General features: G+C 54.9%; 1 protein-coding gene across 2 annotated transcripts in view; it reads left to right on the top strand.

Moving 5' to 3' along the window:
* The window catches only part of SSBP3 (single stranded DNA binding protein 3), a 163461-nt gene extending 158437 nt beyond the window's left edge, over positions 1-5024 (top strand). For both annotated transcript variants that reach the window (XM_061184179.1, XM_061184180.1), the window contains 4 exons: positions 1933-2011; positions 2249-2277; positions 2392-2493; positions 3344-5024. In XM_061184179.1, coding sequence (XP_061040162.1) covers positions 1933-2011; positions 2249-2277; positions 2392-2493; positions 3344-3373 — 240 coding nt within the window. In that variant the 3' untranslated portion in view covers positions 3374-5024. The remainder of the gene's footprint in view (positions 1-1932; positions 2012-2248; positions 2278-2391; positions 2494-3343) is intronic.
* The last annotated feature ends 6840 nt before the right edge of the window (positions 5025-11864 follow it).

Genomic DNA, 11864 nt, shown 5'->3' on the forward strand with positions numbered 1-11864 from the left:
GTTACTTGGCCGTAAGAAGGAATGAAGTACATGACACATGCTACAACATGGATGAACCTTGAAGACATTTTGCTAAGTGAAAGAAGCCAGCCACAAAGGTCACATATAATTCTGTTCGTATTAAGTGTCCAGAATAGCTAAATCTGTAGAGACAGAGAATAAATTTGGTTGAGTGGGCCTGGGGATTCAAGGGGGGGGATGGGGAGTGAATGCTAATGGATGCAGGTGATGAAAACGTCCTAAAATTGATGGTGGTGGTGGTTGCACAACTCTAAATACACTAACAACCACTGAATTGCATACGTTAAATGGGTCAGTTGTATGGTATGTGAATTATATCTCAATAAAGCTGTTAAAAAGAATAACAAAAATACACATAATATGTAATTTAAGATACCTGTTTTTTAAATATATATGTTACAGTAATAACGCATGTGCATAATTGTTTATTATCACATTTTGGGATTCTTTTGGTCTGGTATGACTGTGTCTGGGTTTGGCTCCTTAAAAAGTTGGTCACCCTCATCCTCCTATCACTTGGGTTCATAAGCATGAAATTGGTGGCCAGATGGCAAAATGTGCCCGAAAGCCTGCGAGTGGCCCTGGGAGGCCACTGGGGAGGCAAGGATCTTGCCCCCACGGGGTGTGTGAGTGGGCGGTGGGGTGAGGAAGCGGCTGGTGCCCCAGCCCCTCCCCTGCAGTCTCGTCACATCAGTTCCTGCTCCGGCCACTCCGTGCTGCCACCTGCTAGGAGGCCTCTTACTTCTGCTCAGGCAGGACCCCTGCTGAGAACAAGGCCATGGTCCATCTCTGCCTGCCCAGATTCTATCCCTCAATTATTTTGGCGCTCTGCCTCCTCCTCCATGCAGTCTGTTCTGATTTCTCTGCCCTTTCCCCAGTGCCTTTTTCTGAAGCTGCACCCGTGCTTTGTCTGCAGCTCTCTTTGGATCTCAGCATCCTGTGGGGAAGTTGGGTGTCCGTGGCTGTGCTCCTTCAGACTGAGGCCCAGGTGTGACTCAGCTCTGTGTCCTTACTGCCCGGCACAGGCCTCCATTCTGCCAGGCACAGGCCTCCATTCTGCCACTTCTGTCCCCTGTCCACCCTGGCATCCAGTCTGTATCCCTGGGCCTTGGCTCTCCAGACTGGGCTCAGCCATCCCTTGGTGGCCATGTAATGTGACCTCTGGCCTTTGGTTGCTGCTTTGCTGAGATGGGGGGGTTAGTTCCAGACAGACCTGAGGAGGCGGGTAGAGCGGATTACACGTCTGGTGTCTGGTTTGTCTGCACCGTCAGTTCTGCTCGTTAGTGAGCTCCCCCACACAGTCTCAGCGAGAGAAGTCCTGCCACCCACGCCCCAGCTCCCCACACGTTTCTGAGGAAGAACCTGGAGGAGGCTAGTGTGATGGTTCCAGGGCCAGGCTGCCCGCGGTCCAGCCCCAGCTCCTCCATCTCTCCTACCTGGGAGATCGTGGGCAAAGCATGGTCCACTCGGTGCTTCAGTTTTCTCATCTGTAAAATGGGGAGGAAAAGCACTAATGTTTTTGTTTCCTGGCCTGGCAGTTGGTCACTCAGTCTGCGTGAGGTTCTCACTGGCGAGCCCCGCACGCTGCCCCAGGGATGGAAAGAGCCCGGGACGGGATCCAGCAGGCCTGGTTTGAGAGCTGTCTCTGGGTGGCCTTGGGCCAGTCCCTCTCTCCGGGTTTGTTTCCTCCCGTGGTGCATAGGAGTGAGCCCTTCTGCCTTGCACAATTCCTAGGGCCGAGGGGAGGCACCAGCTCCGGCCTCCTGGTGTTAAATTAAATGCCTGAGTGTGTGAGAGTGACCCCGCCAGAATGGAAGCTCCCCGGGGATGCAGCTGGGCGTGGGAGCCCCGCGAGGGCTGCGGCCGAGCCGAGGGCCCACTCAGCTGCCACGCTCTGTGCTTCTCCCACAGTTCCCGATGGGTCCAGGCTCGGACGGCCCGATGGGGGGCATGGGTGGCATGGAGCCACACCACATGAACGGCTCGTTAGGTGAGTCAGCGCCCTGACCTCATCATGCTGACCCCTGCCCGACCCTCCCGGGAAGCCATCTCTGCCTTGGCTCCTGGCTCCACTAGGCCCTGTCCCCACAGGAAGATCCCAAGAGGAAGATGTTTCCTAAGTAGAAGATCCTCTTTGCAGAGATGTTTGGGCTTGGGTGGAAGGGTTTGGAGGCCCCTGCACAGAAGGGTGGGCAAGAAACTGAACTGGATTCTTTTTTCCTTTCAGGGTCAGGTGACATAGATGGACTTCCAAAAGTGAGTGTGTATTCCATGTCTCCTCCCTGACAGCACCACCCAGAAAGCCTTTCCCCCATCTGGCGGGCAGGTTGCTGGGGGCACGGGGGCTTACCTCCTCTGCTCTCTCTGCAGAATTCTCCTAACAACATAAGTGGCATTAGCAATCCTCCAGGCACCCCTCGAGACGATGGTGAGCTAGGAGGGAACTTCCTCCACTCCTTCCAGAATGACAATGTAAGTGTGCCTGCCACCACCCTCATTTCACCCCTGGGTCCTCACCGTATCCCCTGGGGCCTGTTGATTTAAGTTTCAGAGTCTCCTGGCCAAGACCTGCCTGCTGGGCCAGTGTCCTGGCAGCTGTGTCATGGGCCTTTCACCTCGGTTATTTTTCCACACAAAGTTTAGAGCCCTCACCTCCCCCACCCCCCCTCCCCCGCTGCGTGGCGCTGACCCCTGCTACCTGAATCTGACCTTCCCGAAGCATCCACGTGGAGGCGCAGCGCCTCCAGCACTGAAGAAGCTGACGTGGCTGGCCGAGCCCTGGGCTCTGGCCCACTGGGTCTCTGTCCCAGTCTATTTCCTCCTGTCCTGGGGAGGGAGTTTCACGCAACCAGTGACTTCCCGGGGTCTCGGTGCAGAGGAGCTGGCCGTCTGCTTTTTCACACTGGGCCTCTATTTACAGTCTCATCTGAGGAAACGATGTCATGGTTAAGCAGCTTTTGAGAACCCCACGCCGGCTCCCACCCCGGGGCACCCTGTCTGTGCTCCGGCTCGTCAGACCCCAGTTCTCTGCAGTCGGTGGTCCCATGAGGGGAGGGCAGGGGCTGCTGCTGCTTTGCTTGGAAAGAAGGGGTGATTTGGAGAGGGAAAGGGGCCAGGGGAGAGGAGTCAGGGACACAGGCTGGTGCCGAGAGGTGGCTCCTAAGTCCCTACTGCTGGCCCCCTGCCCACCCAGTGCCATCATGGGTGTCTCAGCCCAGCCACCCCCAGACAGGCCCAGTCCAGCTCTGTGCAGTCAGACCTCCACAGGGCTCTCCCACACCCTGGCCCTCATGACCCCCCTTCTCTACTTCTCCCCTTCCAGTATTCTCCAAGCATGACGATGAGTGTGTGATCCCCCCTCCTCTTCTCTGAGACGCTGAGAGAGCCGGCATTGCAGGCGGGAAGATGCCAGAAATTATGCAAGAAGAAGTGAGGTGTCATTACCCAGGAGCTGGGGGAGGGGCATCTCCTGCTCCCCCTCAACCCTCCCCCTCCCCTCCCCCAACCTTTCTCAATTTTAGTTTCATGCAATAAAAAGGCCGAACTTTTTATTCCATAAAACATGAAGGACAAAACTCAAAAATATATTTCAAGTCAATGACCAGAAAAATCCCACCCCTTGCCCTTTCCCAAAAGGACCTTTTATGTACATGACACATTTTTGTTGTTTTTTGTTTGGGGTTTTACCGTTGTTGGGATTTTTTTAATTTGTTTTCAGGGGGGTTTTTTTGGGGAAAAATTTTTAAAAATGGAAGCTTCTAGCAAGCCCCCCCCCCACCCCAATCAACCTCTTTGCTTTCTTCTTTAAAAAAAAAAAAAAAAAGGACAAAAAAAAAGTGAAAAACGAAAAACAAAAACCCAAGCCCTGTTGTCTGTCTGTACCCAAGCCCTTCCACCAGGAAAGCTAGTCTAGGTGTGAGATCTCACCTGTCTTTGTAGCCATCTAAAAATAATAATAATAATTATAATAAACTGGGCAGTTTACAATCGGTGGTTTCTTTCAAACGGCCTTTTTGGGAAAGAAAAAAGGAGTCACCCTTTTCCACTTGGGGTTTTTGGTTTGTGCTGACGGGCAAGGGAAGGGCAGGAACCTGTCTTGTTTCTGCTTGGTCTCCTGGCGAGGTGGCAACAGCAGCTGCACAGCTTCGACCCCAGACCCCCTCTCCCGTTACGTGGCCGGAGGGGCCAGACCACCGACCGCTTTCAGGATCCCGCCCCAGCGGAGCCGTGCTGCGACCCAGTGGCATGCACTGTGTTCCCAGGACTGCTTCCTCTCTCTTCTGGACCTCTCCCCGCCCAGCGTCCCGCCCTCCAGCCCCCTCCTCAGCCCCCACCCCAGTCTTCCCAGTGAGAATCCTGCCAGCGGGGTGGTGGCCTGGAGCGGAGTGGGGGAGGCCGCCCCGACAGGATGGCTATGACCTGGGACATGGAAACTGTGATCTCCGCGTTCTCATCCCTCGAATCGTCCTCCTTGTGTGTGCAGGCAGTGGAGGGCTGGAGTTTGGGTTTTCTTTTTTTTCCCTCTTGATTCTTCTTTTTCAAAAATGGGATATTGACCAGAATTGCTCTGTGTGCGCTTGGAACTGGACAGAGAGACTTTGGAATAGCTGTGGTGGGCAGGGGGGACGCCAGCAACCAAACAGATGTGCTGTTTCCGGTCCTGTTTTTATTTTCAAAAACCGACAAATGCGACAGTGGAGCCTGTCCCCTCCCAGGAGGGGTGACTTGTGGCCTCCCTCACCTCACCACCCCCCATCGAAACCTCTGTGTCTTGCCCTGAAGACACCAGAATTCTTTGTACATTTACACCCCTCCTCCTCCTCCTCCCCTGTAGCTGGTCTTTGTTTTCGTCCCTCCCTTTCTGATCCATGTATATCATATTATGTGAGATATCATCTGCCTGAAAAAAGACCTTGTGCGGATTATTGGGAACATTGTAGCTGTTTCTGTGTTTTTTCTTACCTTGTAGTCTGGTTCTGAATTAAGAGAGGAAAAAAAAGTAATTATGATACATTGTAGTTTGTGTACGATATATGTTGATAACGTTTTATTAAAGGGACATCTTTTTTCCGCAGCCCTTCCTGACATGTTTCCGGGGAACGTGGGTTGGAGTTCATTATACTGATTACAAAATGCCAGGCAACTGGTTGGGCAGAATTTTTGTTCCTGGTGCAGGGCAAGATTTTGGTTTGTGCTGTTTCAGGAGTCGGCCTTCTTTTCCTGGGTATGTTAATCTTCTGTGGAGAGTTGGGGAAGATGGGTTGGGAGGACATTGTCTCACTTCAAATATTTGGGGACATTCTGAAAGGCAGTTGCAGTTTCTCATCACGCAAACGCATTTTGGTTTGCCAGAGTATATTTTTCTGGATAAGGTTCCCGGTGTGCTGTTTTCAGTGGAGAGTCAGCATCGGCTAGGCTGGCCCCATGGGCTGCAGCCACGCCCTGCTTTCTCCCTTCAGGTGGAATTTGCTTCACAGGTCCTAGGGTGCCGGGCCACAGGGGCATTGAGTTTTATTTTTTCACCTCCAAGGCAACAGGGGGCCCTTGAAAGATTTGAAGAGTGGCACACTTTGACTTGAATTTTTGAAAACGGTGCAGGCTGCATCCTGGAAGATGGTTGGGTGGGGCTGGACAGATGCGGGGAGACCCAGTCCCAGCCGCCGTCTAGGCAAGAACTACTGCGAGCCCACCAAGTCAGCAGCTGTGGATGCTGATTTGAACAACATTTAGAAAGTAGAACTTTCTGCCTCCGTGGAGCTCTGGGGCCAGGCCCGCAGCAGGAGGGGAGGGAAACACACGATGTCTGAGCGAAGTGTGGCTTTAGCCTGCCTTTACAAAGTCTGAAGGGACCAGTTTCAGATCCTGCAGGATCTGTGTGGCCCTGAGCAAGTTAGTTCATAACCTCTGTCCTCAGTTTCCTCATGTATAAAATGGGGATAACGGTTTACCTATCATGTGGTGGTTGTGAGGATAAGTTGACATTTGTAAAGTGTTTAGAACAGTGCCTTTTAAGTAGTAAGAGCAGCAGTGTTAGCTGTTGGTGGTATTACTCTTTTGGGGAGCATCTAAATGGGTGTGATGATTAGCTGGGAGGGCCTAGAAAATTCCATTTGTCCTTCCATCCTCATCGGGGAATAAGGCTTCCTAGGCTCTTCCTCAGCACAGACGCCTTTGAACTACTGGGAAAACATCACTGTTGGACAGATGAGGAGACGCAGGCTGTTACTGACCTGCACTGACATTCCTGAAGAGGTGTTTGTTCACCAGCACTGAGCATCTGCCACGTGCCAGCCCAGCGCTGAGCAAAGAAGGTGGAGATGACGGGCAAGCATCCACTCCGTACCCTCGCTGCCCTTGTGCTCCCCAGAGCAGGCCTCAGGCGCAGGTGGGAGCAGTGGCCTGGAGAAGGGAGCCCAGGTCACAGGGGCCCCTGCAGAGAGGAAGGAAAGGGCCCCCAGCCTGTAATGAGAGCCTGCTGTGGGCCTCACTGCCCACCTCTGCTGGGGGCAGGGTTCGAACACCGGGCACCCTAACACACCCCTCAGCCTGTGATTCCCCCCAGCACCCCCAGAGTTGCCTTTGCCACACTCATGGCCCTGGTGAGGGCTGGTTTGGGGTCGGCCTTCTCAGCAAGAGGCCTTTGAGAGGACAGGCTCCTGTTACCCCAGTGTTTTCAGCACCCTGTCCTGTCCAGGCCTGACTGAGCAGGGCCGGGCCAGATCCAGGTTCTGCAGCCAGGATGAGGGTCTCGGAGTGAGAGGCAGAAGGTGGGTGTCATTCCTATGCTTTCACAGAGGAGGGCTTTAGCCCATCACTGAAACTTGGGCAGGAGTGGACAAGCCAGGCCAAAGGCCCCAGCTCAGCAGCTGCTTTCCTACTACTCATCACTACCCACAAGGGCCTAATTATAGAGACCAGCCAGCCTGGGGGTTGAAGTGAGGGCCCTGTGCTTCCTGGCTGGGCACCCCTCCCTGGATCCAGAAAAGGAGAGCCTTGAGACAAACTAGCTGATGCCGGCAGGGCCTGCCTGGGGCAGGGGACAGGTGTGTGTGGAGGGGGCTTGGAAGGGGTGGGTCAGTAACTACCAAGGCACAGAGCTAGAGCAGGACTCCAGTTTGGGCTCAGCTGGGGCCATTCAGCCTGATGCCCTGGGTGACCCTGGGGAATCTCTGACGCCCAGCCTCTGCTGTCCCTTGAGGATTCCACAGACTCCAGGGGCCTGAGCCCAGAGTACATCCCAGGCTTCTGGGAGGGCTCTGCCCTGAACTGAGTGGAGCTGGAGCTCCCCTGGGCTCACTGGGTGGGAGCGCTGGAAACAGAAGACCAGACCAAGCGAGGGGGTGCTGAAAGAGGGTCCATCCTGCCCTGCGCTGGCACTCTCCTCTCCATTCCCAGGTGTCTATGGAGCCCCAGTCTTTGGCATCTGTTACGTGGACGTTCAGCTACCACCTTGGTTTCCTGCCTCCATCTCAGCCCTTCCAATACCACAAAGATCTAACTAACTCACTCACTTCTGAGCATCCTTAAACTCTTCCATCCATCCGTTCACATATTTATGGCGCACCTGTTAACATGCCAGGGACTGTCCTAACACTAGGGATACAGAGGGGAACAAACGGCTGTGGGAGGCTGGCGACGCCCGTCACTGAGGTGAGGGGGGCTGCGGGAAGAGCAGGTTGAGGTGACGCTCCACGAGATGCTTGTTCAACATCCAGGTAAAGAAGTCAAGCAGGCAGGTCTCGGCTAGAGACATAGTTAGGGAGTTGTTGGCCTTCAGATGCTCTTGAAAGCCATGAGACTGAGATCATCTGGAGAGTGAATGGAGAAGGGCCCAGGGACTGGGCCCTGGGAAACAGGAAGAACCAGCAAAGGAGGCAGTGAGGAGGCGAGTGAGGTGCCCGGACACCAAGGGAAGAAAGCTGCAGAGAGGAGAGTGCCGCACACGGCCTGGGATCCAGGGCACGCTCCTCGCCTCATTCAGGCCCTGCGGGCCTCTCCCGCTCATTCTCAACCCTCAGCACTGCATGCTCCGGTGATGCAGAACTCCTCAGGGATCGCTGCCCACTGGGGCCTTTGTTCCTGCTCTTCCCTCTTGGCACGCCTGTCCTACTTGCCCTTTAGAACCCAGCTCACGTGGGCCGCCTTTCAGGAAGCCTTGTAGGCTGAGGTGAAGGCTTTCTTTGAGCCCCCACGACCTCTATGCTGTAAATGGTTCAACGTCTGCCTCCCCCATCGGACTGGGAGTTCCTCGAAGCCTGGGACCATGCCTGAGTGTTTGTCCCCAGAGTGAGTGACCCAGCACAAGGCCTGGCGCCCAGCAGGTGTTCAGGGAGTGTTCACGGAGTGAGTGGATGCTTGCTGAGTACAGTCACTCCTGCACTCCTCCCCACTGCATGCTGTCACCTGCGGGTAGGTGCTCAGGTGTGGGCAAAGAGGTGGCCTTTATGGCTTCAGCAGATCCAAAGGAGACTGACGACTCTGTCACTGCCCACCCGCCAGCTGGGAACTCCTGGAGGACCATGTCTCATTCTGTATCTCTGGCTCCCAGCACAAGGCCTGGCACACACTAGGGACTTACTTATAAAAGGAGCTGAATTGCTGGATCCCCTAGAGGTCTGTAGTGGGGAACCTCAGGGCTCAGTCCCCAGTTCTAGCCTATTCTTGGATTCCATCAGCCCAGCTGAGGATGAGGAGACAGATGTGTTTTGTGGGGTGGGTGACAGAAAGCTGGGCGGGGATACGCTGCTCCTGACAGGCTAGACTCTTGCCCTGGGCAACAAGCCCGCACCCTGGATACGGGCTTTGGGTATGAGGAGACATAGCCAGGTCGTCTGGCATGGGATAGACAGAGGATCTCAGGTGGCAATAGCCAAAGCAGTGTCCAGAACAGGGGAGAGGCTGGCCTCACTCCACCCTGCCATCCTCAGCCCAGCTGAAGCATTGAGTCCCTGCTCTGTGATACAGCCTGGAGCAGGTGGCCGAGGTAAGCTGTGGATTGAGAAATGGCTTAGAGGCTCAGTGGGAGGCAGACACTGGGCTATTTGGCTTTGAGGCCTATTATTCCCAGCTTCAAATCTCCCCTGGCTCAGAAAGCAGATGGGGGTGTGAGGCCCCAGCAGTCAGAGCTGGGACCCCGGAACTGAAGCTAAAGGAAGGCATTCCTCCTGAGGTGTGAGAATGCTTAGCAGCCACAGTGAAAAAGGCTGCTTCGAGAGGTAATAAGTTCCGCATCGCTGGAAGTGTGTGAGCCAGTGGGGAGGGGAAGAATAGGGGGCTACCTGTGTTGGACAAGGGGGCGTTGGTTCCCGGGGTCTCAGGTGGAGGGCAGAGGGAAAGATAAACAAACCCCTTCTCAGGAGCAGAACTGGGGTCAGAACCAGCTCACTCTGACTTCTAAGTCCCTCCCAGCTTTTCAGCTGTTCCATGACCTCTACGAGAGATCTCCATAGACTCTGCTGATGTGACTCGTATTCCTTCTGCCGAAGAGCACACCAGGCCCGGTTCTGCGAGCTCTGCAGAGAAGGGCGGGCTGGCGGTTGCAGGCTGGGTGCGGGGTGGGGTTCTGGTGGCGGAGCCAGTGCTCCAGCAGGGCCTCCCCGCCTCCTCGCTACTCCACAAACACACCAACCCCACGTCCATCTCAGAGCTGTCGCGTTTTCCCCAGCGCCTTCCCAGCCTGCCCCACACTTCGTTCAGTCTCTACTCAAACACTACCTTCTCACAGAGGCCTCACCCTGTGAGGTAAGGGCCGACACACCCCGTCCCCAGCTGCTGGTGGCTCGGTGTCCCTTCCTGGGTGCTGCCCTGGGCCCCAGGGGACTGCCTCACCCAAGGTTTCACCTCCTCCCAGACGGTGGCCAGTGGCCAATGGCTGACGTGGGACCTCAAGGCCCCACACTTGGCCTCGATTCGGGATGGCTCTGAAGAGCCACCCGGCACCGAGCTCTCTAGAGGACCCGCGGGGGTCTCAGCTCCCCCTGCCCAGTCATGCCCTCCTCCCTTGCTCATGGGTCTCTGGGGAGTGCGCCCCAGTAAGCCTGCTGCCATAACTCTCCGTCTCAGAGTCTGTGCCAGGGAACACTTGCCTTCGGATCCTCTGACATACCTTTCGTTCTGCACCGTCTCCCCACGTTGGAATGTAAACTCCATGACAGTAGGGACCTTGTTTTGCTCAATGCTCTCTACCTGGGGCCTTGCCTCATGCCTAACACATACTAGATGCTCACACACACCCGTGGAACGAACCAAGTGGCTGAGAGCTTATCATCCTGAGCTGAGGAGGGGACACTGGGATTCTCTGCAGGTTCCCAGACATCTCTGGGGAGAGGGTTCCTATAACAGGGTGGTCTTCCAGCAGCCAAGCAGGTAGGCCCCATGAGTCACAGTGATTTGTGTATTCATGTTAAAGGGAAGACGGTATGAGACACCTAGGTCACATACACACTTTAAGGGACTTTGTCCCGCCACAAAAGAGGAAGCAGGGAGATGCTGTCTAAAGCCTGAGGTGACCCTGGCCTGCTCCTACACCAGTCTCGGGCCTGCTGCTGAAGGACAGAGCCCAGCAAGTCACAGAGCCTCTGGCGAGCACCTGCCCTATGTCCAGCCTGAGTCAGCCTTGGGAGAGGACAGAGACGGCCTAAAGGGCCCCCCGAAGTAATCCCACCTTTTCACGGAGCTTCTGAAAACCTCTAGACCCATCTACTTGAAACCTCCTGGTCAAATGCAGCCTGTTAATCCCAAAGTAGGGAAAACCTGAAAGGGAGGTGCTTTATTCCCACTCTGCAGATGAGGAAACTCAGGATCTGAGTGGAAGGTGGAATATAGGAGACTCTTGGAAATGGCGTTCCCCAGTCCACTGATGCCTGCCAGAAATGAACTGAGCTTTCTAATGGATCAACATGACACTTAAATACATGACCAAATGAGAGTACGTTCACATGTGCTCCCAATGCCACTGTCAAAATTTTGGTTCCAAATGCCTGTTGCTTAAAAGTCCAAGTCCATACAGGGTGACTTTTATACTAACAGTGGGGCATCCCCATCCACCCTCCTCACACAGTCCTCCTCCTGCCTCCTTCTCCCAGACTCGCTCTGACTAGGTGAGTAGTCTGTTCTCAAGTCTAAGGCCAAATAGGGCCTGAAAATCATCCTGTATTTCCTCCCTCCCTGCGTTTAACGAGGAAGGTAAGAGGGTGGGGAGGATGAGGTAGGTGGGCGTTTGGGATGTGGGGAGGTAGGCACAGCTCTATGGAGGAAGCAATTGTCATCACATATGAACTTCCCAGTTCTTCACACTACGCCACGTGGGGTCTGAGCCTCAGTCTCCTCACCTGCATGGGGAGGACAGAAACGCCAGTCCTGCCTGCCTCACTTTGCAGACCGGCTGCAAGGGGCTTGAAGGGAGAGAGCAGTGGGTGCCAGGCTCCAGAGCTTAGCTGCAAGGTCCGAGCGGACAGACCAAGGCCAACCACTAGGGCTGTCCTCACTCCAGGGGCTGGGATGAGCACCCAGGCCTGCCCTGTAACACTGGCACCCTTCCAAGGCAGTCCTCAAGCTGCAAGGTCACCTGCTGATGGCCCACTTACTTGCAGCCTCTGACCCACACGCTCAAGACCCAGGCTGGCTTCGCCCTCTCACTCCCCACTCTCCCACCAGTAGCAATGGGGCTTCCGCCCCCTCAGCCTGGCTTCAAGCCACCACCATCACTCATCCAAGAATGACCACAATGGCCTCCAGCTCTACTCGGTACAGTCACCCTGCCAACTCGCCCTCCACACGCCCACAGAGTGTTCTTTAAAAAAATCCCTTTGACTCAGCAATTCTGCTTAGGAATTTATCCAATG

This window comes from Eubalaena glacialis, chromosome 3 (genome assembly GCF_028564815.1).
Source record: "Eubalaena glacialis isolate mEubGla1 chromosome 3, mEubGla1.1.hap2.+ XY, whole genome shotgun sequence".
In the NCBI taxonomy this organism is placed as follows: domain Eukaryota; kingdom Metazoa; phylum Chordata; class Mammalia; order Artiodactyla; family Balaenidae; genus Eubalaena; species Eubalaena glacialis.